General features: G+C 44.7%; 1 protein-coding gene across 4 annotated transcripts in view; it reads left to right on the top strand.

Annotated features, from left to right (window-relative positions):
- The window catches only part of CSMD2 (CUB and Sushi multiple domains 2), a 600,967-nt gene that overhangs the window by 352,520 nt on the left and 220,909 nt on the right, over positions 1–27,538 (top strand). For all 4 annotated transcript variants that reach the window (XM_045064163.1, XM_045064162.1, XM_045064161.1 and 1 more), the window contains exon 13: positions 5,418–5,600. In XM_045064163.1, coding sequence (XP_044920098.1) covers positions 5,418–5,600 — 183 coding nt within the window. The remainder of the gene's footprint in view (positions 1–5,417; positions 5,601–27,538) is intronic.

Below are 27,538 nucleotides of genomic sequence, written 5' to 3'. Positions count from 1 at the left end.
AGATAACAGGGAATTGCATGCCTGATTTTCTCTAAGTCAAAATTTGGTTTACCAACTTGTTTTTCTGGACCCTGACATCAAACTTGGTCAGCACCTGACCACGAGGGTCAAGGACAAGTGCCTTCCAGGCAGGCAGTGGAGCACATGGAGCCTTCTCCAGGAAGTCAAGCAGCCTTGGTGTCTGTGCTCCCAGCAGGGGTTGGCCCTGGACTTGGAGGGAAGGCCTAGATGAAGACAGGGAGTGTCTGAGGAACACAAGCCAGCTGCCTTCCATCTTCCTGGGGGGAGCTGCAAACTCACAAAGCCACCTTCCCTGCTCTTCTTCTCCCTTCCACCCAGTCCTGGTCCTGGCCCCATGCATCACCTCCCTCCAGTGCCTTGGACCTCTTCACCAAGTGCTCCGTTAACCTCACTTCTCCTTGAGGCCCCCATTACCTGGTAGCCCTCTCCAGGGACAGAAGCATATATCCCCAGACCCTATGAACTTCACCCTTGGAGAGATTGGTTCAGAGTTCAGTGTCCAGTGCCATTGCAGCCATGTACACCCTTTATCCCTTGACTTCACTTTGTTACCATATCTGGCTCTTTCTCTCCTCCCATCAGTGTCACCAGCCTCTTCCCCTCCACTCCAAGCTTTTCCATCACCTTGCCTTTCAGCCACTTGCCTTCACTTCCTCTTACTGTGCTGCACCATGGCTGTCCCAGACCTTGTCCTCCAGCACCTCTGACCTCCCAAGCCACCTCTGACCTTGCCTAGCCTGCACTGGCCCTTTGTCCCTTCTGCTCTTCCTTCCCACTCTACTCCCGTGCATCACCCACCCTAGGCCAGGTGATCCTCTCCTGCTTTTTTCCCTTTAGCTAAGCCCCAAGGATAATGCCTCTGCCATTGCCCCTGTGGCCTTCCATTTCTGTAAATCCAGTCCCACCCCTCAATCAGTCCTGGAGCCTCTTTCTCCACTTCCACATGCGCCCAGCTACTGAGGGCTTCAAGGACAAGTCCCGCAGCCCTGCTGTGGGTGCCCTGTTCATGTATCATCTCCCCCGTCTGTGAGCCTCAGGTGGCCATGAATTCCTCTTCGCCAGGGGGAGTGTCTCAGACATTCTTGTCAATGTCATATCTCTTTCCCCACAACCAGACCCCGTCCTTCAGCAAAGACCATGAGACCAGTGGACCCCTCTTCCATTTAAAAAGTAGAGCCCATGCCATTACAGGACCTCCTTCATCCTCCTGCATTGCCCCTAAAAGTTCAATGAGCCCTCATCTCCTCCCTCCTGCCATGCAGGAAGGAGCTCCCTGGTCTCTCAAGCTACCTTCCCAGTGTGCTCCCGTTTCCCTGCCCTACCTGCTCCACGGCCTTGGGCTTTCCTCCCCATCTGTTCTCCAGATCTTCAGTTAACATATACTCTGTGTATCTGTCTGTTTCCTCATTTTAAATATGGTTAAGTTTCTTCGATCTTAAAAACATTTTCAGCTGCTGTCTTTAAGACCATGTTCCTCATGAGTGGCCACCTAAGTTCTCTCTCTTCACTTCCAAGAAATGCCTCCTTTAAAAGTCATCTGCTCTTCCCATATCATCTTCCTCTTCTCCCACAGCATGTGGCCACATCATTGCACTCAGCTACTCCTGCCAGTCAGTATGAGCAGTGACCTCCTTCCACTAATCTGCTCGTCCACTCCACCTAAACTTCCCCATGGCATTCAAGGCTGGAGTTCTCCTCCTTGAAAGTCCTCAAGCATCTGTGACCCTGCACTGCCTGGGATTTTTCACCCAGCATTCTGCAGGTCCATCCCATGTTCCTAACTGTTCTGCCCAGAACTGACCTCTCTCATTCTCCATGGGTGGCCGCATCCTTCTCATGGCTTCTTTTATCATCTGTGAGCTGAATCTCAAATTCTGTATTCCTACGCTAGGCTTTTAAGACCCATGTAGCCACTTTGCACTAGATGTGTCCACCTGGAGCTCAAACTCAGCATATCTTACCGGTGATCGTGCAGAACTGGTCCTCTTCCTGCATGCTTGTCTCGGTGAAAGTGCACCCAAGCACCCAGGCCAATCCGTCAGTAGATCTTGGCCTCTCCTTTATCCCAGACATGCTCACTTTACACCTCCCAAGTCTGTCTGCCTCTCCCCACCTCCTCTGACCTTGCCCAGTCTGGGATGTCATCAAAACATCTCCCAGATGACTGTGAGCCTCCCACCAGATGAAAGCTTCATGGGGCAGGCCTTGTGTCTGCTTTGTTCTGTATCCCTAGGGCCCAGCAAGGTGGTGTTCACTTAGGAGACAGCCATGTGTTTTTTGAATGAATGAACAATCACCCCGCCTCCAGAATTGCTGCCCCCAGACCATTCTCCAGACAACAGTCAGGGTAATCCTTTAAAATACATAATATGAAATGCTAAATCAAATGAAACCTTTTGTTGGCTCCCCAGTGCTTCCCATCCACAGTCCAGTCTCATTAGCAGATTGCACAATGCCTTTAGCCTTTTGCAACCTCATCTCCGACCACCTTGCAGAAAACCCCCATACTTGTACTCAGAGACAGGCAATGTGGTGCTGCAGTAAGACCCTGGGACCGTACAGCCCATGTCTTGATCTCAAGTCACTCAGATGACCTGGGACAGCTACATGATCTCTCTGCACCTCAGTTTCCTCACCTTGTAAGTAGGACGAATAGTACCTTGCTCTTAACATTACTATAAGGATGAAATATTAAAATGCTCAGAATGGCTGCCAACAGGACATCAGCACCGTGTATTAGTCCTACAGCAAACTCAGTTACCATAACAATGAGTTAGTTGTGATCTCTGCTCTCCTTGCCCAACAAACGGTGTCACCTCTGACGCTTTGCATGGGCTCTTCCCTTCCCCTCCCTTCCCTCCTACTCCTTCCTTTCTTTGTTTTTTTTTTTTTTGTTTTGTTTTTAACCGGCTTTACTGAAATATAATTGACACCAGTAAAAGTGCACAGAGTGATGATTTGGTACATGGATGTATTGGGAGAGGATTACCACAATCAGGTTAGTTAACGTGTCTGTCACACCACCTCAGTGTGTGTGTGTGTGTGTGTGTGTGTGTGTGTGTGTTGAGGACTTTTAAGATCTACCCTCTTAGCAACTTTCAAAGATGCGATATGACACTGAACTAGAGTCACCATGCCATATGTGACACTCCAAGACCTGTTCCTCTTATAACTGGAACTGTGTGCCTTTTGACCCCCTTCTTCAGTCTCTCCTAACTCACTCTGTTTTTATGAGTTTGGTTTTTTTAGCTTCCACATATAAGTGAGATCATTGAGTATTTGTCTTTCTCTGTCTTGACTTACCTCACTTAGCATCATGCCCTCAAGCAAGGTTCCTCCATGTTGTTGCAAATATCAGGATTTTCTTCTTTTTTTTATGGCTGAATAATATTCCTGTGTGTGTGTATGTGTGTGTGTGTGTGTGTGTGTACGTTTTCTTTACCCATTCATTGATGGATAGTTAGATGTTCCCATGCCTTGGCTGTTGTAAATAATACTGCCGTGAATCCCACTTGTTCTTTTCACCTGCTGGCTCTTGCATAGCCTTTAGGCCTTGCGGTGTAGACATCACCTCCTCCAAGAAGCCTTCCCTGTTGCCAAGTCTGGGACTAGGCTGAGATGAGAGAGGCACATGCCTTGGGCATAGATTGTAAAGGAGTTGACGAAATGCTCAGTATTTCAGTTAAATAATTTAATGCAATATTTTTTTTAAACCAAGATTAGTGCAAATTATATATGATAAAAATATCAACATTTTAATTAACAAGAGGCTCAGAAGACCAGGACAAGTGTGAGGCCGGAGAAATGAGGCACACAAATGCTGGGTCAGATCTGGCCTTTAAGTTCTAATATTGTTCTTCTTTGTAGGTTTGATTTATATGCATTAGTTTTGATTTTCTAAAAAATATTGCATTAAGATATTACTGGCTTGTTTGCTAAGTTTTTGTTAACCCCTAAAATTTTGTGTTGAAGTTTAATGTCTTATTGCCCACAGCCTCACCTTCCAAATTTGAGTTAGGTGCTCCTTCTGGGTACCTACACACACACACACACACACACACACACACTCTCTCTCTCTCTCTCTCTCTCTCTCTCTCCCCTCCCTCTCTCTCTCTCTCTCTCTCCCAGTCAGAGAATGCCTTGTTCTGCCAGCTCTCGGCAGAGATCTGGAGACCCTGGTTTTCAGGTAACAGGAATGGGACAATTCAGGAGCATATCCATGAAAGGCAGTGCATGGCGCTAGCCTGAGCAGCCCACAGAAACCTCACCAGCTGTGGTTGTTAGGAAGTTTTTGCAACATCATCCCTGTTAGGATGACACACGGCAACTTCAGGGACTGTGCCTCCTCCTGGCTCCTTATGGCGTCTACACCAAAGGCGGGGTCCCTTTGGCCTGACAAACCTAGGAAGATGTCCAGCAAACTTCCCTGATTACTCCAGCTGCCTCCCTTCCCAGTCACAAGACCCTACCATCCTCCCTTCACCATCTGCCACTAAATCCATTACGCCCTATCTTCCCCGCAGGAGGTCCTTTTCCCCCAGGAACTGCTCCCCCTCCTCTTCTCCTTCCTCCCTTCCAGGTAGCCCTCTCCGGCCTCTCATTCCCCTTCATCTCTCACAGCACCAAGCACAGGGCTGCTGGAAGTGGAGGTGACTCCAAAGGAAACTTCAGGGACTTGGCCAGGATAGACTCCTTTCCTGAAGCCTCCAAGCCCTCATTGCCTCTCCCATGAGGTTGCCAGCCTGTCATGCCCCATGGCGTCTGGACCCGCGAGTTGTCTCCAGGAACCCACTCCATGTGTGACTCACACGGTTGAATCAAACGAACTTTAAAAGCATACTCAGTGAGCCACTTGTTTCATTTTACCTGTACCTTCTCAAATTGAATTTAAAAAAAACCTTTGTGAAAGTGCTTCCATGTCAGAAAGCAGCGAATATTGATTCTCACTTAATCTCTGGTTTGGGGAATGGCAGGCAGCAAAGCCGCCTCATTTCATGCTTGTCTTTGCCACTCAGGAATGGACTGAGCCGAAGGTCTGTCTGGTCGTTCTGAATGCAGAGGCAAGTTCAGCAAGCTCACGACAGATTCCTTAGCTCCTGGGACAGGTATCTCACAGAGTATGGAGACCTACCTGCACGGAGTGAAAATATCCAAGCCCCTTGAGGGCTTTGTGTGAACCCAGAGTCTTAGGGATATTACTGGCCGGAAGGCCCCTTGATCCTGGGATGGGGTTTTAAACAGGACACGGCAGGACTTCTCATAAAAGGTCTTACCTGTATCACTCTGGGCACTGAGTCGAGGCAGAGGGGCAGCAGAGCGTGTAACATGGACCTCCCGCTCTAAGAGAGGTAGGAAGTCACATTTTGTCTCTGTTTTCTCTTCTTCCTGTCTTCCAGAGATCGAGCAGGGCAGCTGTGGCGATCCCGGCATCCCTGCCTACGGCCGGAGGGAAGGCTCCCGGTTCCGCCACGGTGACACACTCAAGTTTGAGTGCCAGCCTGCCTTTGAGCTGGTGGGGCAGAAGGCAATCACGTGCCAAAAGAATAACCAGTGGTCGGCTAAGAAGCCAGGCTGTGTGTGTAAGTGAGTGGGGAAAAGGCCTTTTCGGGGTCTTCACCAAGAGGCAGGGGGCCCCGTTGTCTAGCTAATTCAGAGCCCCAACCTTGGGAACCTCACAGGCAACAGCTTGGCAACAGCTTCCCTTGTTTTCTTCTGTTCTTCCCAACCTTGCTGGTTGGGTCCTCGTTTCTGGCAGTAATGTATACTGGAAATGATTGCTTTTAACTTTGTGGCGGGGGGGGAGGGAAGGCTTCTTCAATGATGTCTTGCCATCCATGGTGATCCTTGAGAGCAAGGTAGAGGCCACTAGGGCCTGGTACATGAGACTCTGACCTGGACATTTGTTCCTTGTCCTTGTTGCCACCAGTGACACCATACATTCAAGCCAGGGTCAGGCCGGTTTGTAAGATCGTAGACTCTGGACCAGGCTCCAGGTGTGGTGGGAAACCACAGTCTTGCCAGGGTCTGAGGAGTTTCCTCAGATTGCTTCTTCTTGGACTGGAGTTAGGGAGGGATGGGGGATCAAGCTGTCTTCGGATTACTGATCCTCTGGAGTGCCCATCCAATGGCAATATCAAGGAGGCCTTTCTTCCTTCCTCTGGGATGGGATGACCATACTTCCTGACAAAAATAATTCTTTAAGTTCTGGGCCCAGTGAGACTGGCAAGTGTGAGGGGCTTGTGTGCAGCAAAGGGAGGAGCCTACTTGATCTCTTGAGAAGTCAAGGTTCCAGCTTCTCTTCCCCCCAAACATCGCCCACCTTCTCCATCTCTTTCCATCTACTTCTCTCAGGGCAGGGCAGAAGCCCAACCCTCTGATCACTTCTCCCACTGCAGTGGGCTTCTTGGAGTCTCCAGGTGCTACAAACTAGAATGACTCCCAGGGCAGTGGGGGAGGATAGTCTGGGGGTTACCAGGGAACATCAATGAGGACTAAGACTTCAGCATATGAGTTGGTGAGTTGGGTCATACCTTTTCAAACCAAAAAATCACTTTGTTTTGACAAAGAATTTATGATGACTTGTGAGTTTATGCAAAGATCCTTGCAAAAATTTAAAGAAAAAATTGTTCTTAGATACACATCAAATCACGCTTAGATATACACCCTTGTTGCAAAAAAAATAAATAAAATTGCATGAAATCTACCCATTTCTGTGGCTGAATGTGGGTAGAATATCGTGCCCAACAGTGTTAGCCTTGTAGCACACTGGGAACCAAGGGGACTGGGGCCAGGAGAGGCAGGGGACATTGGCAAAGAGCAGCCCAGGCCAAGCAGGAACAAAGGCCTGAGGTGGTAGAAGGAACAGGGCTCTTCTCTGCAAATTGGAGGCAGGACCTCAGAAGACAAAAGTATAGACTGTGGGAGTCTCAGGTATTATGGGGGCTTTATCTTGGAAATCCATTAGGTAAAACAAGGCAGGGAGAACTGGGAGAGGGTCCGGCCACTAGGGCAGAGAGCTGGTGGAAATGAAGTGGGTAGCAGAGCCAGCTGGCTTCTTAGGACAGGATAAAGTTGCCTGCCTCACAAGCTGAGAGATGGAGGCAGCAAAGTATTATCTGAGGGCTCTCTATGAGTCCTCCAAGAATTTCCTTGACCTTTTGCCCCTGAGGAAGGGTTTTAGGAAATCCTTTTAGAACCTCCTATAAGAACAGAGGGCCATGAAGTGCTGCTCAGCAGGCTCTTCATTTCCAGGATTGAGGCTGGCAGCCTCCAGTGAGCTGGAGACTGCTTACAAAGAGCTGAGAAGAAACAAAGACAGAGTTGTCCTGACAAGTATGGAGCAGTGCTCTCGGTGGCTTAAAATAAGGAAGAGGAGCCGGAGGCTTATTGAGAACTGCAAAGCAGGCACTCTGGGGGGCCAGCACAGCATTTCATCTTCTGGATGATTCTGGGTTGTAGGGGGCTGGCATCCCCCAGGCACTCCCATTGCTCAGGTTTTTTGTTTGTTTGTTTTGTTTTTTTGTGGGTTTTTTTTTGTTTGTTTTTTTCTTCTGGTCATTTGGGTATAACCAAACACAGCTTGAGTCTGAAGGAGGCCAGAGAGCCAGCTGGCCCCATGCTTTTGCATCACACAGCAAGGTCATCTTCCTACTCCATGAAGTCAAAGGTGTGCCAACTGTCAGCTCCCTACTGAGTACCCAGCCCCTAAGCTGATGCTTCCGTGGGTCCTGGGCTTTATCCTCAGGGACCTCACAGTCTAACTGGGGGTGAGAGATGGCATTCAGGTATGCTGGTGCACAGAGATAACTTTGGATTCAAACTCTGAAGACTTGTTTTTCAGTCCTGGCTCAGCATCATGATGATGGCTGGGGCATCCTCTCACTGAATTTTGGTTTACTAATCATCCGGTAGGGTAGCACGCTATTCTGGCTCCCCAAACCCGAAGGCTCAATGATTATATTTATAGAACATGAACAGTCCTTACGGCATGAACAGCCCTCACTGCCCACAGCAAATGCTTGGAAACCATTTCCTAAAATGGGTCATTGACAGAGCAGGTCATATACTTTGCTTGAGGGATATGTTAAACTGGGGTTCTGACCCTGACCCCAGATCATACGTATCGATAGCGGGTAGTCACTAGGAAAGGGCCGACATCTATAAACATCCATAGAAACATAAAAGAATACAGTCTCTGTATTTTATAGAGATAAATGTACATACAAAAGCACCTCTAGCAAGAGTCAACATAAACGCCCTAAATTTTCCCACACGTTAGTCACAATGAATATTAGTACAATATTTAGCAGACAAACTATTCTTTCCTTCCTACGATTTAAAAGTAGATTGGAAAATTTTAATGGTTCAAATTTCTATGAACAATTGTCCAAAAGAAGTGCAAAGTGGCACATTGTTCTTCTCTCAAAACATTTTCTTCAAAACAGCTCTTTACTCGGAAATTGCCCTGCCGAGACTACACAAATACACTCTTTCCTTCATGTTCCCAAACATTTTCTGCAGCAAGCCGACTTCAGAATCATTGCATTGGCTTTTGAGCTGCCCTCACAGTAGTAAATGTTCAATAGATGCTCTTTTTTCATCGAGGTTTTAAAGAAGAGGATGTTTCTCACAGTGAAAAGCATTTTGAAAGAAAAAATGGAGCCAGATCCTTGCCTTTCACTGTCTTCTTCCTTAGTTAATTCACATCTCCAGAGACCGCTGCTCAAAATCAGTTGGAAGTAGTACTCCTTTCCATCCATCCAACAATATTTACTGAGTGTATACCCTGTACTAAGCACCACGTATTGGATTCAGAGCTATTCAATCTCTGCCTGGGAAATGTGCTCAACCTGGTCTCCTGGTAGGCATGCTCTAGCCAGGCTGTGCGTTTTCCTCCCTTTCCCAGCTCTGCCCATTTCATCCCATTCCTTGCCAAAGAAGAGAGGGCCCTTCCCATGCTACTATGTCCAGTTAGTCTCCACCGCAAGAGCTACAAGAGGAGGGAAGGGACAAACAACTCTGGAGATGTGCAGATACTTGATGCTTTGTTGACAGGCTCACGGAATGCTTCACACTTCATAAGAAAGCCAGGAAACCAATTATCAGTCCATTAGCAGCCACTTTCCAAAGAAGTTTCAAAACAGGCTCCACCAGAGATATGCCAAGACTTCACAAGCTCAGGCTTTCTTCACCATTTTGTAAACCATTGGGAGAAGGTGTGAACCCTAATTGCTCAGCTCCTAATGTATACGGGCATAGGTGTGAAATGTGAAGGCAGGGCCTCCTGGGATGGTTACAGTGTAAGTTGGGAATCAGCAGCCAAACCTTGAGAGACCAGGGAGGGAGAAGTGGGTCCCTGGGTGTCCCAAGAAAATGTCACAGAGAATAGAGGGCTTAAGCTGGGCCTTGAAGAGTTTTCAGGTAAAGGAGGGTGTTCTGGGTAGGAATGTTGCAGGAAATGGTCCTCTCCTACTACCCTCCTGTATTTTAACTCCGAGTTCCCCTGAAATCCCCGCACCCTGTCCTTCACTGGACACACACACTTGCGCGTGCGAGCACACACACCTACACACACACACACATACACATATCTGCAAAGGAGTGCATGGAGTCATAGGGTCATCCAGATTCTCAAGCTCAGCACTATTGACATTTTGGACCAGATAATTCTTTTGGTGGAGGAGGGACAGTCCTGTGCGTTGTTTGAGCCACATTCCTGTCCTGTATCCACTAGAAGCCAGTGGCACACACACCCCTCTTGCTGCCAGTGTGATGACCAAAATGTCTCCCTATTGGACATTGCCAAAGACATCCCCAGAGAGAAAAACCACCTGAGATTGTGACCCACCAATCAAGGGTACTGTAGACTTCCCAATCCTAAGGACGAAGAAATCTTTGTTTTTGCGTTAAGTGAGGCTCTGCTTAAAGTCTGTAGGATTGTAGCAGTGAGAAAGCTTGGAGTAAAGGAGGATGCGATATTTATTCAACATTTTATGTTATTTGGGAAGATAATGAATCTTTCCTACAACTTTATGGCATATTTTCTTCTCTCATTTTACCAATGAAAACAAAGTTCAAGGAGACGAGGGGACTAACTCAGAGGTTATAAAACCCCTAAGGATTGGGCTGGAATTTGAAGTGTTCATTGACAGAGCAGGTTCCTACTTCAAACCCTGTACTCTCTCCACTGTGCTAGATTTCCAGAATCCAAGGGTTCATCTGCAGCAGGAGGAACAAGGGAGCCTTAGGACAAAAATGCTAGCTCAGAGTATGGGCATGCCGTTGGCTGAGTTCCCCTCATGAAGTATCAGAGATTGACAAGCATTAAACAAAGTCATGAAAGCTGGACCCATGATCTTTGTTGGAACTGTATGAATGCTCTACACCAATGTGCAATATATCAGCACCGAAGCATTTCCCTAATCTTTATTTTTTCTCATTTCTTCTACCCACCCATTTATCCGTCCATCTTTGATTTATTGAGCATCTACTGTATACAATCTCAGCTACATAAGAGGGTACGGCTATTCTTGTTCCTTGTCAAATCATAACCTAACCTGAAGGGCCTCTGAGGATGATCTTGCTCATCTGGGGATGGGTTTGAAGGGGAAATCTCTTAGTGCCTAACCTTATATAATGTGCTAGAACTCTTTCAGGAAGTATCTGGAGCTCAAAGGTCAAAATTCAGCACAGGCTCTTGGTATATTCTAGTGTCTTAAGGGTTTAAATCTAAAGGTTTAAACAAATAAAATACTCTTAATTTCACTTCTTTAACCCAAAACCAATTCCAATCTTGGCTCTTCTTTTTTTACTCTTACCCCTATGCACACATATTTCGTGTGGTTTTAATCAAAGCGAACATATCAACTCAAAGCGAACATATCAACTCACGTTCTGTGTTTCAAAGTTCACATTGTATTTTGTATCTTACCATGTTGCTATGTGCCTTTAATACTTCCCATTCTTAGTATCTATGGAATGTTCTGTTTATTGGATGGAGTCATGACTTAGTCAAACTGTCATGTTCATTTGTTTTACATAAGGCTATAATGAACATCCTCATGGACGTGGCTTTTTTCTTTCTTCTCTTGAACTATAATTCTTTGGGCTAGGTTTCCAGGAGTGAGGTCATCAGGCCAGAGTATAAACATTGTTATGACTCTCAGTGTACACTCTTATATTGCTCCCCAAAAATGTTGTGCCGGTTCATGATGCCAATAACAGAAACTATATGATTAAGAAGATGATTCATATACAATGCGGTCTTCCCATGCAGAAACATGGTGTATCTCTCTTTCATGTTCCTCTACGTTCACTTTTCTAAATGTAACAACTTTGTGGTTTTCTTCCAATAGATTATATAACATATTGCTTGTACCCATTATCTGCATTGCCAAACCCCAAGTATTTGCATCCCCTTTTATGAAATTGCTAACTTCGTAAGTATAAGTTGAATACATCCCCATCAGCACACCCTTGTCGACTTCTGTAAGGTGTCACGTGTTGTGATGAGGGCTGTGACTCCAGAGATGGGTTGGACACAGCCTTTGACCTCAAACTTCTTACTCTGATGTAGAGAGAGACGTAATTATGTAACTTAAAGGGTGCTCTTATGGTTCAAAATTTAGTTTTCAACTAGAAAACATTGGTGACACGGGCGTATTTAGGATCCATCCCATGAAAAGTCATTCTTTTATTTAACAAATATTTGCTGAATGCCTGCGATGGGGCAGATACTATGGTGGATGCTGAACAGGGGATCAACAGCCCCCCCCTTCTCATGAAGCATAGAAAAGTCATCACTATGGGAACAGTGGGGCCTGAAAGGAGTACAAAGTCGTGCTCCTTTTGGAATGGGGACATCCAAAGGATAGCACTGGGTCCTGAGAGAAGCCGTGGGGTTTGGGCCTCTGCAACAGGGGGGTATTCAGTGGATTCATTGGTACACACACACCTGTGCACACAGGCACACATCACCCATCTGTGTCCTTGGTTCACAGCAGTTCCTACAGGGTTTGGCTACTGCCAGTGTATGTGAGTGGAAGAAGGGAGGTGGAGGGGTCCATGGGAGCAGGTACTGGAGAGAGACTACTGGGTACCCCCAGACTGGAGACGCATCCCTGGCAGGCCAAGGGGTATGAAAGTGATGTCGGGATTTCCAACACAGCATTCGAGACAGAGACTCCAGTCCTGACTTTTCACTAGCCGGCCAAGGTCCAGTCCTGTTATTTGTTATTTGTGATCCTCATGGGACAACTGCCTGCGCTGAAGTGTGGCTTCAGGAGTATTGTGTGGTATTTTCCTTTACAACTTGAAAGCATTCTTTCTCCATTGTGGTGAGAAACTCTTCATGATACGTGGTGTATATATTTTCCCAGTCTCTTCATCCCCCCTACTTTTTTTTATTATTTTGCATCGTACACTTGTTTAATGTAGACAAACCTTCAATATTTGTGATTTCTTTTCAATGCTGACAGAGTTATCATTCTGTCACAGATCTGAGAAGCAGTTTGTTCTATTTTTGGTTATTTGTGGGTAATTTGATTTTTAAAAAAATATATAATTTGTTAATCCATCTGGAGTTTATTTAGATGAATGTAGAATGTATGGTCCAAACTATTAAGCAGTTTTCCAACACAATGTATTAAGCAATTCATTTCCCTTCTGATTTGAGGGAAATGAATTGTTTTATCACATACTGAATCCTCACATGCGGTTAAGTCTATTTCTTGAGACACCACTTTGTTCTGCTGCTCTATTTCTATCTTAGCACCGGCATTGAATAATTTTAATTGTTGTTTTATAATATGTTCTAATATCTGGCAGAGCTGGAAACTACTCCTTCCTCCCTTAATTATTTTCTCTTTCAGAAATGTTCATTGTTATTCTCATCTGTTTGTTGTTCAAGATTAATTTTAGAATCATTTTGTCAGAGTAAAAAAAAAAATCCTATTGGGATTTTGTATGTGCGCTCCTATTAAACCGTAAATTAACTTGAGGAAAATAGGCATTTTTATAATACACAGGCTTCCCGTCCAGAAACATGGCATGTCACTCTTTTTGTTCATCTACTTTCATTTTTCTAAATATAACAGCTTTGTGGTTTTCTTCATATAGGTCACATACATTGCTTGCTACCTTTATTTTTAAATAGGCAGGTGCTTTTTTCACTCCCCTCCTACCTCGACCCCAATGCCCCATGCACAGGTGAAGCCTGTCCCTTTTTGCCTCTTCTGTATAGCTGAGCCCTGACTTTCCCTGTAAATATATACTCTCAGGTTTTCCAGGACAAGAACAATTTCAAACATCCTCTCCTTTGGCCCAGAAAATATGATTGTAATAGCTAGACTCTTTGGAAATTGCCTTTTTCAAATATTTGGAGCCAGAATTGGGATCAGCTGAGGTTTGAAAGCATCAGCCTCAGTGTGAGACATAATATTCCTGGGCGCTGCTTGTGTTCTGAGGCCAGGGGCTGTAACAAGGGCTGTATGAGCATCCTCTGCTGATGTCATGTTCTGCTTAGTTCTCTAGGCTTCCTTAAAGGCCTCACTAGACCACAGGTGGCCCCAGGAGAGGGGCAGGGAACCTGGGGATTGCTTTGGTCCAGATGTGTATTTCAGGCCAATTCCTAGAAGTTGAAAAACAGCGTGAGGGATTCTGGGGCCCCCTTCGTTACCAAGTCCTCAAGAACACAAACACTGAAGACCTAGTGCTATGCAGAGGTTTGGCGGTGATGGGGGAGAGGGTGGTAGCTGTTCTGTGTAAGGGCCTCTGGTAATCCAGAGGAGTCTTCCTTGGACAACATCCTGGTGGTGGTGGGAGGTGGGGAGGATCTATGTCTGCCCCTGCACTGGGGAAGGGACACTGCAGTCAGGGTGGGGAAGCATTCTAGAACCACAGGGTCAAGCTGGGGAGGGTAAGCCACGGCTGGGAGAACTGACCCTGGACAAAGGCGTGGCTCATAAAGGTGGCTGCCAACATTCCTTGGGAAGTAGAGTCGTCACTTGTCTACCAGACCAGTGTGGGTCATACATCAATTGTTACCTTAAACTGCTAAACAGGTAGATGTTAGTGGAAGAAGGCAGCTTCTGGGCTGAATCAAGCCCTCACTGAGAAGGCAGCCTACCCCTGCAGGGTAGCCCTGTCCCCAGCCAGAGGCTATGGTACTAAAAAGGGCCTTCCTTATAGAAGGGATTAGAGAAGAAAATAACAACCAGAACAGAAGTCCAGTCCCTGGGCAGGGGCACACATTGGGACAGGAGTGACAGAGGAGAGTCCTGAAACTCCTGGGTGTATGGACATGCTGGATTCCTCACGAACCACCAGATGCCAACTCTGGAGCCATGCTCAGACCTCACTCCATCAGTTTGAGGGCATGGGCCTTCCCATGACTGTGAGGCATGTCTGAGCCTGGGCCCAGGATCTGGCTCTAAGGACTGAGCCCATGGAATGAAGGTTGTCAACTGATCTGAGCAAGGTCTGATTGAACAAAGATTAAGGGATGTTCTTTGGAGGAGGCTGCCAGCATGTTCAAAGAAGTAGAGTCAACACTCCCTAAAAGGCCAGTGGGGGCCATAAACATCACTTATTATCACTTTGTTTTTAAATAGGCAGATATTTTATGGGGAAATGATGTGTCCTCCATGGCCCTGCCCACTCTCAAATGGGCCCAAGTGTGGCTAATCATTAGAGTTACTCAAAGGGTTTTTAAAATACAGAATCTTCATCCCCAGAAATTTTGATTCAGCAGGTCTGGGATGGATACCAGACACTGTGGTTCTAAAACCTTCCTAGGAGATCTAGATGCTAGGTCAGCTCTGTAGGCCACTAATATGGAACTCCCACTGTGTGTATCAGTTGTTTGCAGGGAAGTTTTACATCCTTGCTGAGGGGTTTGGTCCCAACAAGACAGCAGCCTCTGGAGGCTATGACATATGCGTCCATATGTTGTTGTTTTGAGTCTCACCAACCTAAGATTTCCATAACCCATGATGCCAGTCATCATGATGACAGTAACCTCCTGTCATCCAAGAAATACTGACCTCCACGTTGATATGCCCTAGGGTTGCAAGGTCCAGTCCTCTGAACATTACTACTTGGTGCTGTTGTTGCCTGCCTCTCATTTCGTTTGAACACAGCAAAATGTGAATTGGGAGGAGCTACTGCACGCCGAGCGTTGTGCTCCGCACTAGGAGAGGAATGGGGATGATTCTAGCATGGCTCTTGCCCTCTAAGTGCTCATACTCTAGTGAATGTGATGAGCACTACTTGTGTTATAAAGCAGTCTTCGAATTATTACAATAATAGAGGTGGCCACAAAGTGCCCCCAGAATGTAAAGGAAAAAGAATTTATCCCAACCGAAAGATTCTCAGAAGACTTCTTGGAGGACCATAGCACAGGCAAAATTTCAGCCCAATTCAGGAATCTGTCCAGAGCCAAACTGCAAACACAGCTGAGTATAGGGCCCAGTCCAAATGCTATGGTCTTACAACTAGGAGTCTTAGTCCAAGGTATCTTGGGACCGTAGCTACCTGGGTGAAACAAGGCTGGGAAAACTGACCAAGCCTTAGGGGTCTAATCCTGGACTGCGACCTCTGCTTGTAAGTGGGGATGGCATCTATCTGCCATTCTCACCTCGGTTTTCATCTGTGGGATTGTGGCTAATAGGTTCTTTTCTCTGTAAGATTTCCAAAGTTATGTGTGTCCTAAGTGTGTTCTCACCGCAGACCATGCTTTCTCCACTGTGCTCTGCCATGTTTGACTAAGAGAACTATGGAGGAAACAGTTTCACCAAGGAGGGTCTGTTTTCATAGCTGCTGGCTCAAGACTTGGGGCTTGAAGCTCTCTCTACTTGTATCCCTCCTCCATTCTGTGACCCTTTGGCCAAGTTTGTCATCTAACTTGGTCATAATTACATTGCCATTGGCCCTGGGTGTCACTGGGCTCTGTGGTTAGTGGGGAAGTTACCACTCACTTCTTCTGGAGCTTGGCTTTCTAGGAGAGTCTTGGACTACCCCTCTTGGATTTATAGGTCTTCCTCCAGTCATTTTGTACAAAAGCAGTATTCTAATGACCCCAGGGAAGGCGGGACAAGAACAGGGCTGCTGCCATAAGCTGATTAATTCCCATCTTGCCCTTGGAGTTAGGAAGACTCTCCCATAGTCCTAAAGGCAGCTCTCTCAGGTCAGCTGTAAAGTCCCCTGGATCCTTGTGGATTCCTATGGAGGGAAATTCAAACATACTTCCTTATGATCATGGAAAACAGCCACCAGGTGTTTCAGTCTTCAGTGGGTGATAGTCTGAGGTATGACTGGGCTTTGAGTGGCTAGGACCATGGCTGGTTCCATACTCTGTGTGAAGACACTTTATTGAACAGCCTTAGAAATTATGGTAAGGCTCTCTGAAAGGACTCAAGTGAAGAGGACAGGTGCTGCACGCCCCAAAGTACAATCCCAGGAGCACCTCTGAGCCATTGAAGATATATTCTACCTATTTCTTGAATTCCCCTTCCCCATTAGGGAAGACTTAGGCTCTTAGGCTGTGTCACTCCAACACAGTTTTTTTTCCGCAGTTAATACCTGTATTTGACCACCAGGATAGTAACCTGCGGGAGTTGATCCCTTAGTTGACTGAGATCTGCTCCTGTGGCAAAGAAAGAATCCTATGAGTATCACTCAGGGATCCCAGGGTCTGGGCATGGGCAGCTGAGGGACCTCACAACAATGAGATGCACGTTTCCTTAGCCCTCAAGGAAGACTGGGTCACTGAGGCACCCACTCTTCATCTCTCATGGCATAGCTCATCAGAGTCCCAGACAAAACTCAAGACTGACAGCATGTATACTACTTAGGTATAGATCTCTTCAGCACCAGGTGCCCCCTTGTAGCTGATAGACTATGTCTCCCTTTATAAGTTGGTCTTCCCATAGAAGGTAACACCAAGCGTAGAAGGTAGTGACCAAGCCCTCAACCATTCCTGCAAATGACTTCTGTCAGGATCTTCTGGATTTGGAGTTACCCTCTCACTCACCCATTGAGGAAAAGAGGGACTAAGGACCAAAGAGCAAACCTTGGTCTGGAGTCTTGCTTAGTTGAGCAATGGGCTATGCTAGGGGAGGAGTGGGGAGATGCCTCTCCTGCCACCTCAGTGGGCTGGCTGAGACTCAGAGATAGGCTAACCAGGAGCATGTGTGGAGAAACAACCATCAGCAGCAGAGCGGGGAAATGCCTTATTTCAAATTCAAGAAAAATTGATTTTATACCTTCTACATGCCCAGGTAGTACACTCAGCACCTTGAGAAGCATTATCAAAATGAATCTTCACACAGAGTTGTGATTTAGAAGTTATTAGTCCCATTTTTTTATGCATGTGGAAATAAAGTCAGTGAAGAAGTAGCCTCCCATCCCCCCCACCAAAAGGCATATAACTAGTAAAAGAGAGAAATCAGGCAAACCCAAATTTTTAAGGATTCTCATTTCTTCCAGTTTGGGGATACTGGCTTGGCTTGGCTATGTCTATTTTTCAAAGAATTTATGGTCTGTTTTCAAGGTAAAAGATGAGCCCCAAGAGTATAAACTCAGCCTCTTCCCATGAGTGCAGAGCAGGGACTCTGCCAGGCTTTGTTCCATAAGAGCTGGTGACAGGAGTCCTCAGCCAACAGCTAAAGAGCACATCAGACCCCAGATCAGAGCCTGGCTTTGAATAGGGTCTAAAGGTTAGTGTAAGCACCAGGAATGGTTTGGGCAGGCATTATTCCAGAGGTGGGGCAAGAAGCAATCATGGCTGCAGGCGGGTCATTGTAAAAGCTGAACAGGAGTGGCACTGCCTGTTTAGGCCAAGAACTTAGCCAGCCTCTCAAGAGGTACAGGGAACAGGTTCTGGTTGTGGGAGGCAAGAACTTTAGCACTTATCAGAACCACAGTTTAAGAGCTTCAGTTTAAGATTCCAGCTCCCGAAGGGGATTGGATTGTAAATGGGGAGCTTGAGGCAGAAGCTACCCCCTCAAGTGAGAGAATGTTCTTGTATAAGGGAAATAAAAGGACCATGAGTGGGGTGACTATACATTTAGATTTGTTTGGGAGACTATTCCAGTTTGTATCTTGTGTCCTAAAGTAATTATTAGTATTCTCAAAAGTGTCCCAATTTGGGCAATGTATTATGTGGCTACCCTAAACATGACCCAAGAGACTTTATGCCAAGAAAGGTTTTGATCCTCAGTTGAATATTTTGGATGCTGAGGGAATTCTCTGAGCCAAAGGCCTATGAACCACTATGTGACTGACCCCTTCCTACCTCTGCATTCATCCCATACTACTTGCCTCCTCGCTTACTCTGTCCAGACTCGCTGGGCCTCTTTCAGATCTTCAGAGTCTCTAAACTCCTGCCTACCCCCGTGCCCTCGCACTTTGCAGTTTACCATGTTGGAATGTTCATTGGGTGTCTGGGTCCTTCTAATCACCTGTTAGCTGCCACCTCCCTAGAGAAGCTTTCTCTAACCGCCTTATCCAAAAGGTAGTCCTTCACTTTCTGAGTTCTTCACATCCCTCTTTATAGTGTATTAGTCGACTTTTGCTCTGTTATCAACAGTCCAAAAATCTCAGTGGACTGTAAGAACAGACATTTATTTCTCATTCATATCCCATGAGGGCTGTGGGTCAGTTACAGCTCTGTGGGGCTTGGCTAGGTTCTACATAGCCTCTCATTCTGCCATCTAGGCTGAAGGACCAGTCCATACATAGAACATTCTGTTCTTGTGGCAGAAGGTAGAAAGTCAAGCAGATAGGGCAAAGCCATCTCAGGCACTGAGTGAGTTGAACCTGGTGTACAGACTCTGTGACTGCAACCAGGAAGAATAAATGAATGGTGGGAGGCACCCACACCACTCAAGAGATATGATGCCTAACAGAGCTTTCCAGGTAGACAGGAAGAGAGAACTTTCTAGAAAGGAAAAAAGACCTGGGCAAGACATGGAGTTAGCCTTGCACATTTGTAGGGCTGTGAGTCATCTAATACAGCTGGGATGTAGGATGGGGTGGGGGAGTGGGAGGGTCTTATCTTAGGTCTTTGAGGGTCTTTTGTGCCCTTTTGAGGAGTTTGGGTTTTATCCTCTGTGCAGTAGGGAGTATTTAAAGAGGTCCAGGAAAGGATGTAACATCATGAGAATTTGTGATTTATGAAAATCACTCTGGAGCCACTACAGAGGATGGATTCAAAGGGAGTGAGCTTTGAAGCCAGGAAACCAGGTAGACTATTGCAGCAGGAAGAGGGCCTTAACTTAATAGGGCCATGATGGGGATGTGACAAGTACAAGAGCTATTGAAGAGATAGAATGAACTGAAGTTAGTTACTGATTGGATATGGGAATGAGGGAGGAGTTGATATATTTTGCTTAGGTAACTGGGTATTGTCATTCATGGAGATAAGGAATGAGGGAGGCTTAGAAAAATAGATAAAGAATTCAATTTTGGACATGCATTTGAGATCCCAGTGGGATCCTCAGTAGAGATGTACGTCAGACGGTTCCCTCCCCAGTCTGCCACGTGCAGGAGGACCCCAGCGAATGGAATTTACTTGGGAAGCAGTGGCATAAAGCAGGAGTGGCTGGATGGTGGTAAGAAAAAAGCCAATCACTGAGTGATGACAAGGCTGAAACATTGGCTGACACCAGGGAACATTCCAGACCCTAGAATCCAGAAGAACCAGTTTTGGGAAAGAAGACTTCAGAGTTCAGTATTGAAATATTTAGTTTAATCTGCTGTGACATAATCCAAACTCCTTCTCATGGTCTGAAAGTCCTTTGCCATCCTCTTCATGTCATCTCCCGTTCCTTGTCACTTCAGGGTTCACCTTGCTTCTGCCACAGAGCTCCCCCTTCTGTCCCTCACATGTACCAAGCTCATTCCCCCCATCTGCAGTGGCCTTCCGTTCGATGTCTGGCTCCTTGCTCACACAGGCCATCTCTCACCTCCTCATTGGAAGTAGGTCACTCCCACTACATTCACTTTTTCCCTTCGCCCAGGCTTACGTTCTGTTACAGTATCAACCTCACGAGAGCTGAGGGCTTGCTTCTCTGCTTTGTTGGTTGCCAACCCATATCCCTCATACCCGGAGTAGTGTTTGGCACATGGCCGGTACTCCAGGGATCCTTGGGCAAGGTGGAGACATTGCCAAGACCACAGAATATACAGCTCTGGGGCTCAGAAGGGTTATCTTTCCAGGGGGCATACATTGAGGGGTCATGTGTGGGGTGGGGTGCCCTAGAGAGGATGTGAGCTAGGGGTAGACGACCCTGAAATCGATCCCTTCATGTTCCACAGTGTGAATGTCAGGTAGAGGAGGAAAGCTTGTGGATGACTGTGAAGGGACGCCAGAACCAGAGGTGGGAAAAGTGAGTGGATGTGATGGAGGACAGAATGGACATGGTTCAGGAATTAGGGGGAGATCAGCTCTGTTGAAGACCCTGCCTGTCTAATTCAGGACACCAGCGTCCCAATCTTGCTCGCCTGGGACCAAACAAACAAACAAAAAAAGGAACAGAAAACCATGAGCACAATTATTCATGGTTGGAATTAAATCCAGTATGAATTTAAGAGGACATACCGTGTGCACCAGAAACATGTGGCCAGCATCGCCCACTGATCCTAATGCTCCCTTTGGAATGTGGGAGTTTCTGCAAGACGTCCTCAAAGAGAACAACACCTTAACCTAAGGATAAGGGTGAGCCATGCAAGGGTGTAGTTTCACCCCTCCAGCATGTGACTTTGAGAACCTCTCACCACTTCCACAGCCCCAGTGAAGTTCAATGAGAACTTTCGCCAGGCTCCAGTGCCAGAGATGATGTTAAGATAACTCTGATGAACACAAACACACTGAGCTTCTGAGCAAGCCAAAGACATTCAAGAGTGGGTTTGTGAAGCCTCTGCTTCCAGCTCAGCTAAAGCATTCATCAGCAGAGCTGCCTTAGTTCACCAGTCCAGAGATCCACAATGAAGCAAGAACAACCTGATTGGGCTTCTCCTGCTTGGCTGAGCACTGCTAGAGAAAATCGCCCAACCAGGCCAGTGGTTGCTGCTGCAGATTCCCTGGGTGCCCGGCTCGCTGGAGCCTGCAGCAGCATCAGCCCATCCATCTGTGCTTCTCAAGGCAGCCTGTTGTTCTCTTCTCCATGGAAGCTGTCCCCTCACTGCTCCCCTCAAACCCATGAGCAACCCCTGCCTGCACCTGGCACTGGAGAGTGACCTTGCCTCCCACATGGCAGGCAGACAACCATGTTCAAATTGCAAATATCAAAGACACCCAGCCTATAGATGAGACTCCTTCCCATCCTTCTCTGCTTTATAGCGGAGATGTTCACTTTTCTCTCCCATCAAAAAGCAGTCCCCCCTGTAGATTGTACATCCCCTTTAGGCTTTAAATCAGGGATATGCAAACACCTTTGAGCTCAGTAAGAAATACAACGCTGTATACACACTTGCACTAAGTGAAGCAGACGATTTACAAACAGTACTTACCTTCACTACTTACAGTGTGCTCAGATAATTTCCATTCTCTTCCTTTTTTCCTTTTTTCTCTCTCTTTTTTTTTTCTCTTAGCATCCAACAACTCAGTACCCACCACATCACTTTCACAACCAGTAATTAATAGACTGTTTCAAAAATCTTGCTATAGTCTTCCTCACCTCCCACTTTCTTAGGAATCTTTTGCCTTATGTGGAATCCGTCCTTGTTCTGTCTCTCCGGCCTCTCCCCATCTGCCGAGTGCTGCCCGTCACCATTTAAATGTCCCTTGGTCTCTCTTAACTTAGAAGTAAAGCTCTTCTTTCACACCCTGCACCACTCTGCCCGTTCTCTAATGCTCCTTTTTACACCCAGACTTCCTTGACAGGATGTTCTCCCTGCTGCATCCATTCCTCGGCTCCCGCTCCCTTGTCACCTGCCCTTTCTGACCTTTGTGTCCCCCACACCCAGAGACTGCTCTCACCAAAGTTGCCAACGACCTCTTGTCATTAAAACCCAAAGGGTGGCTTTCTGTCTTCCTCAGATGCTCCGCTGTGTTTCAGAACAGAGTGTCCCTCCTTCTAGAAACCACTCTCCTGTTTTTCCTCCTCCCTCAGATGCTTGGTCTCCATCTGCCTTGCCAGCTTTTCTCCATTCTCTTGCAAAGTTCCATGCTGTCTGTTTTTCCTTCGCCAACTTGAGAGCTCTGTCGCTTGACGTTTCTGTTTTCCAATAATATTGTACGTTTCCTGCATCTCTGTTGACCAGCTTTATTCTTCTGTTAGTGGCCTCTTAATTTCCTTGGCCCATATTTCTATTTTGAGTGTTACCTTTTTATTGAATTGTTGTTCCATATATGGTAAGCATAGTAAATTTATTTAGAATATATATACTAAATATTAAATATATAGCAAATATTTAACTGTAGTAACCTGCAAATATTTCTCTCTCCCTTTGCTCCTCAGTATTGAGGTTTTGTTTATGGTGACTTTTTAAAATCCAAAAGTTTCTTATTTCTGTAGTTAAAAAATACCATTTCCCATATGATTTCCTGCTTTGGTGTAATGCTGAGAAAGTCCTTCTCCATCTCTGAGATTATATGAATAGTGCTTTTTTTTTTTTTTCCCGAGTAGTTCTGTGGTGCCTTGAGTGAGATATGAATCTAATTTTTCCACAACTGGTTAGCCATTTGTCCCAGCATTCTTTATTGATCCATCCACTTCTGCCCTGCCAATGTGAAAAGCCCACATTTTCATATACTAAATTTTTAGATGTCCATGTCTGTTTCTGAAATTTTCTTTTTTGGCCCCATTTCTCTCTCATTTGGAGCTAATACAATACAGATTTTACTATTACAGCTTTAGAATATGTTTCAATATCTGAGTGGGTAAGGCCTCCTTACTGGGAAAAAGTAGGTGTCATAGCTAAGAGCTTGGATTCTGGAACCCATATGGCTGGGTTCATATCCCAGCCCATCACCCCTTGCATTATGACTGGGGACAGGTTACTTGACTACCTGGACTCAACTTCTGCACCTATAAAATGTGGACAATAGTATACGCTTCAGAAGGTTGTTGTAAGAGATTGCTGATGGGCATCCCATATGTATTACTCTCATCTCTTTTAGGAGACACTGGCTCTTTTCGCCTTCATGCAACAGATGGATCTTACAATTGTTTCAAGTTTCAGAAAAAAAAAATATTTGTGTGGGTTGTGCCTGAAATTATGTTCAATGTATACAATGATTTGAGGACAATTGTCATTTTAATAATATGAACTGTCATCCGGAAAAATAATGCGTCTCTCATTTTTATATTTTCTTTTCTGCCTATCAGTAAAGTTTTGTTGTTTTCATTGTATAAGCTGTGTTTGTTCATTGTTGTAGGGCTGAATTTGATTTGCTAACACTTTGCATATGGGATTTCTTTTTACACTGTGGGTATGTTGGTGTGTGAGTAGGTGGGTGTGAGTATGTATATCATATATACTGTTTTATGGGAGTATTTGTATCAAAATTAATTTAAACAGCATGGCTATTATGGTGTGTTTAAAATTTTAAAGCTCTAGCCACAAAACCACCTACTCCTTAAGTACATTCCAGTTTTCTTGCATTTTTACACAAGTTTGGTAATTCAGAATTTCCTAGGAAATTCTGTTTTGTCAAGATTTCAAATTTATTATTATGTTATACATACTATTCTCTAATAATTAACATATCTCCTTAATTTTACTATCCTTTATTTATGTATATGTGGCTTCTCTCTTTTTATTTCATGAGAAGTTTCTTATTTATGGGTCTTTCCCATTATTTTTTTCTATTTTTATCTTCACTAAGTTTATTCTCCCTTCTCTCCTTCATCTTGTTCAGTTATTCTCTCTTTTGTGTTTCAACATTCATTTCACTTATTTCTCAACAATTTAATAATGAATAAGGCTATGAATTTTCTGTGAAATATAGCTTTGACCTGATATCTTCCTCATTATTATAACTAGTCTGTATTGACAGGTTTCATTTCCTTTTTTAACTCAAGAACTTGTTTAAGAAAGTGTTCTATGAATTTTCAAGTGATTTAGGGATTTTCCTGTATTCTTTTAGTATTGATTTCTAGTTCATTTGCACTGTGAACAGAGAGTATGACCCCACTGTTTTTGCTTTGTGGAGAGGTTTTTGGAGATTTCCTTGTAGTCTAAGATAAAGTCCATTTCTGTAATATTCCATGGGTGTTTGTAAAGAGGGTGATGCTCCCATTTGAAGGCCACATAGTTTCATATAACACATACACACATACACTCATATTATTTTATAGATCCTCTTAATCTTTACTTACTTCTCTTTTTTAAATTTAATTTCTTTTCAGTGTAACAGAATTCATTGTTTATGCACCACCATGCAATCCATGCCCTCCATAATACCCACCACCAGGCTCCCCCAACCTCCCACTCCCCACTCCTTCAAAACTCTCAGATTATTTTTCAGAGTCCATAGTCTCTCATGGTTCATCTCCCTCTCCAATTTCTCCCAACTCCGTTCTCCTCTCCATCTCCCCATGTCATCCATGTTATTTCTTATGCTTCACAAATAAGTGAAACCATATGATAATTGAATCTCTCTGCTTGACTTATTTCACTCAGCATCATCTCTTCCAGTCCCATCCATGTTGATACAAAGGTTGGGTATTCATCCTTTCTGATGGAGGCTTAATACTTCATAGTGTATATGGACCACATCTTCCTTATCCATTTGTCCATTGAAGGGCATCTTGGTTCTTTCCACAGTTTGGCGACCATGGCCATTGCTGCTATAAAAATTGGGGTACAGATGGCCCTTCTTTTCACTACATCTGTATCTTTGGGGTAAATATCCAGTAGTGCAATGGAAGGGTCATAGGGAAGTTCTATTTTTAATTTCTTGAGGAATCTCCACACTGTTCTCCAAAGTGGCTGCACCAACTTGCATTCCCACCAACAGTGTAAGAGGGTTCCCCGTTCTCCACGTCCTCTCTAACACACGTTGTTTCCTATTTTGCTAATTTTGGCCATTCTAACTGGTGTAAGGTGGTATCTCAATGTGGTTTTAATTTGAATCTCCCTGATGGTTCGTGATGATGAACATTTTTTCATGTGTCTGATAGCCATTTGTATGTCTTCATTGCTTCTGATTTCAGATTAGTATATTTTTCTCCAACTCTTGTACTTTTCTTTTATTTTCAGCATAACAGTATTCATTATTTTTGCACCACACCCAGTGCTCCATGCAATCCGTGCCCTCTATAATACCCACCATCTGGTACCCCAGCCTCCCACCCCCTGCCCCTTCAAAACCCTCAGATTGTTTTTCAGAGTCCATAGTCAACTCTTGTACTTTTTAAAAATAGTTTATTTGATCTGTGTCAATGCTTTGGGCCATAAAGTATCATAAACATCATATCTTCATTTTGTAATCTATGCATCATCCATTATTTAAATATCATCTTTGGATTTGGGTTTTCTTTGTCAGGACCGCCTTCCCATAATTGAATTATCATTTTGAAAGCAGTGAAGCCATCAAGGACAATGCCAAAAGAGAAGATAGTAAGAGAGGGTTTTCCAACAAGCCCCTTGTGTTTCCTACTCAAGACTGTATCAATTAATGATCTAATATTACACACAGTAATTATGCACACACCTGTTAATGAGTTTCCCACCTTTGTCAGTTTTCAAAAGTCTGAGCAATGGCAGAGCCCTCTGATTTAAAGGTTTATCCAAGGTTGATATCTGTAAGTATAACTACTTCCAGAGGGGCTAGGCACTTTCTATCCCTCTTTTAACCTGGATGATGGATAATGATGAGATCCAATAACAGCATTTGATGTTTTCCTCTGTTTGGACACTGAGAAGCAAACTCTGCTCTCCAGCAGAAACATTCCAAAGTACCATGCAAACATAATTTTCCAGGGTGAGAAAGATCGGACCTCTGTAAGACAATGCATATTCCCTTCCCCTGCAACAAGTGTAAGTCGTCTCTTAGGGTGCTAGCCTGATCTCTGTAGGACCACACTCTTGTTCTATGAGTGTCGGTTTATGAGCTTCCTCTCTTTCCAAGTTCAAGAAGAAATGTCTGTTGGTAGTGTCTGTAAGACCCTTGACCAAAAACAAGGATTGTCCAAGAGCCTGGTGTGACATTGTAACATCCAAGGTTCTGATATTAATATTAAAACCCCCTTTTTGGGTGGTTTGCATTTGCTTCCACCAGTCCTTCGGAAACCTTGATTGCACATTTAGGATCACCTGGAGAAGCTTTTAGAACCTGTGGATGCTCTGGACCCACTCCACCATATACATAGGAATCTCTGGAGCCTTGGCATTGGTGAACTTTAATACTCTTCTAATGTGAAGCCTGAGCTATCTTGGCCCCTTCCCTTGTTTTTAACTATTCCAAGTTACTTTGTGTAAGTCACTAATGTAAGTTGTGTAAGTCTTGTTCCAAAATGAGGGTTATACTTTACTCAGCTAGGTTAGCCCGTATACATGTATTGTCATAAATAACGTTTTGTCTCTTGTCTTTTTTATTTTTTTAGCATTTACTTTCCATTTCCCCTCTTTATGCCTCCTTGTTGTGTCCTTTGAATTCCATTTTTTGCTAAATTGACTGCTTTCCTTTTTCCCCTTTGGTAATTTTGAAGATAAGCTACTTTATAGTCTATTACTAATTACTCTAAACATCTTTAAAAACATGCTCTAACCTATATTTCTCTAATTAACCACAGAAACTATATAACAGAATTTCTTGCAAGATGAGGAAATTAGCATATCTCCTTGCTCTAACTTTATGCTTTCTATCAGTGTCATCTGCAGAGTTTTACCCTGGGGTTTGGACAGGAATGATATCTTTTATCCTCTCTTCGAAGGAATATTTGTTACGCTTGCATTCTGGTTTATAGCTATGTTTACAGCAATTATTTAGATTCTTTACTCTATCGTTTATTTGCTTGTTCCTAATCTTTTTTTTTTTTTAGTTTTTATTTATTTTTTTAATTTCTATCCAGCGTTCCAATTGTTTATGCACCACACCCAGTGCTCCATGCAATCCGTGCCTTCCATAATACCCACCACCAGGCTCACCCAACCTCCTACCCACCACCCCTCCAAAGTCCTCAGTTTGTTTCTCAAAGTCCACAGTCTCTCATGGTTCATCTCCCCCTCCAATTTCCCCCAACTCCCTTCTCCTCTCCATCTCCCCATGTCCTCCATGTCATTCCCTGTGCTCCACAAATAAGCGAAACCATAAGATAATTGACTCTCTCTGCTTGACTTATTTCACTCAGCATAATCTCTTTCAGTCCCATCCATGCTGATACAAAAGTTAGGTATTCATCCTTTCTGATAGAAGCATAATATTCCATAGTATATATGGACCACATCTTCTTTATCCATTCGTTCAATGAAGGGCATCTTTGTTCTTTCCACAGTTTGACAACTGTGGCCATTGCTGATATGAACATTGGGGTACAGATGCCCCTTCTTTTCACTACATCTGTATCTT

This window comes from Mustela putorius, unplaced genomic scaffold, assembly GCF_011764305.1.
Source record: "Mustela putorius furo isolate JIRA1106 unplaced genomic scaffold, ASM1176430v1.1 tig00003853_pilon_pilon_pilon, whole genome shotgun sequence".
Taxonomy (NCBI): Eukaryota; Metazoa; Chordata; class Mammalia; order Carnivora; family Mustelidae; genus Mustela; species Mustela putorius.
This window is presented reverse-complemented; position numbering and strand designations above follow the sequence as displayed.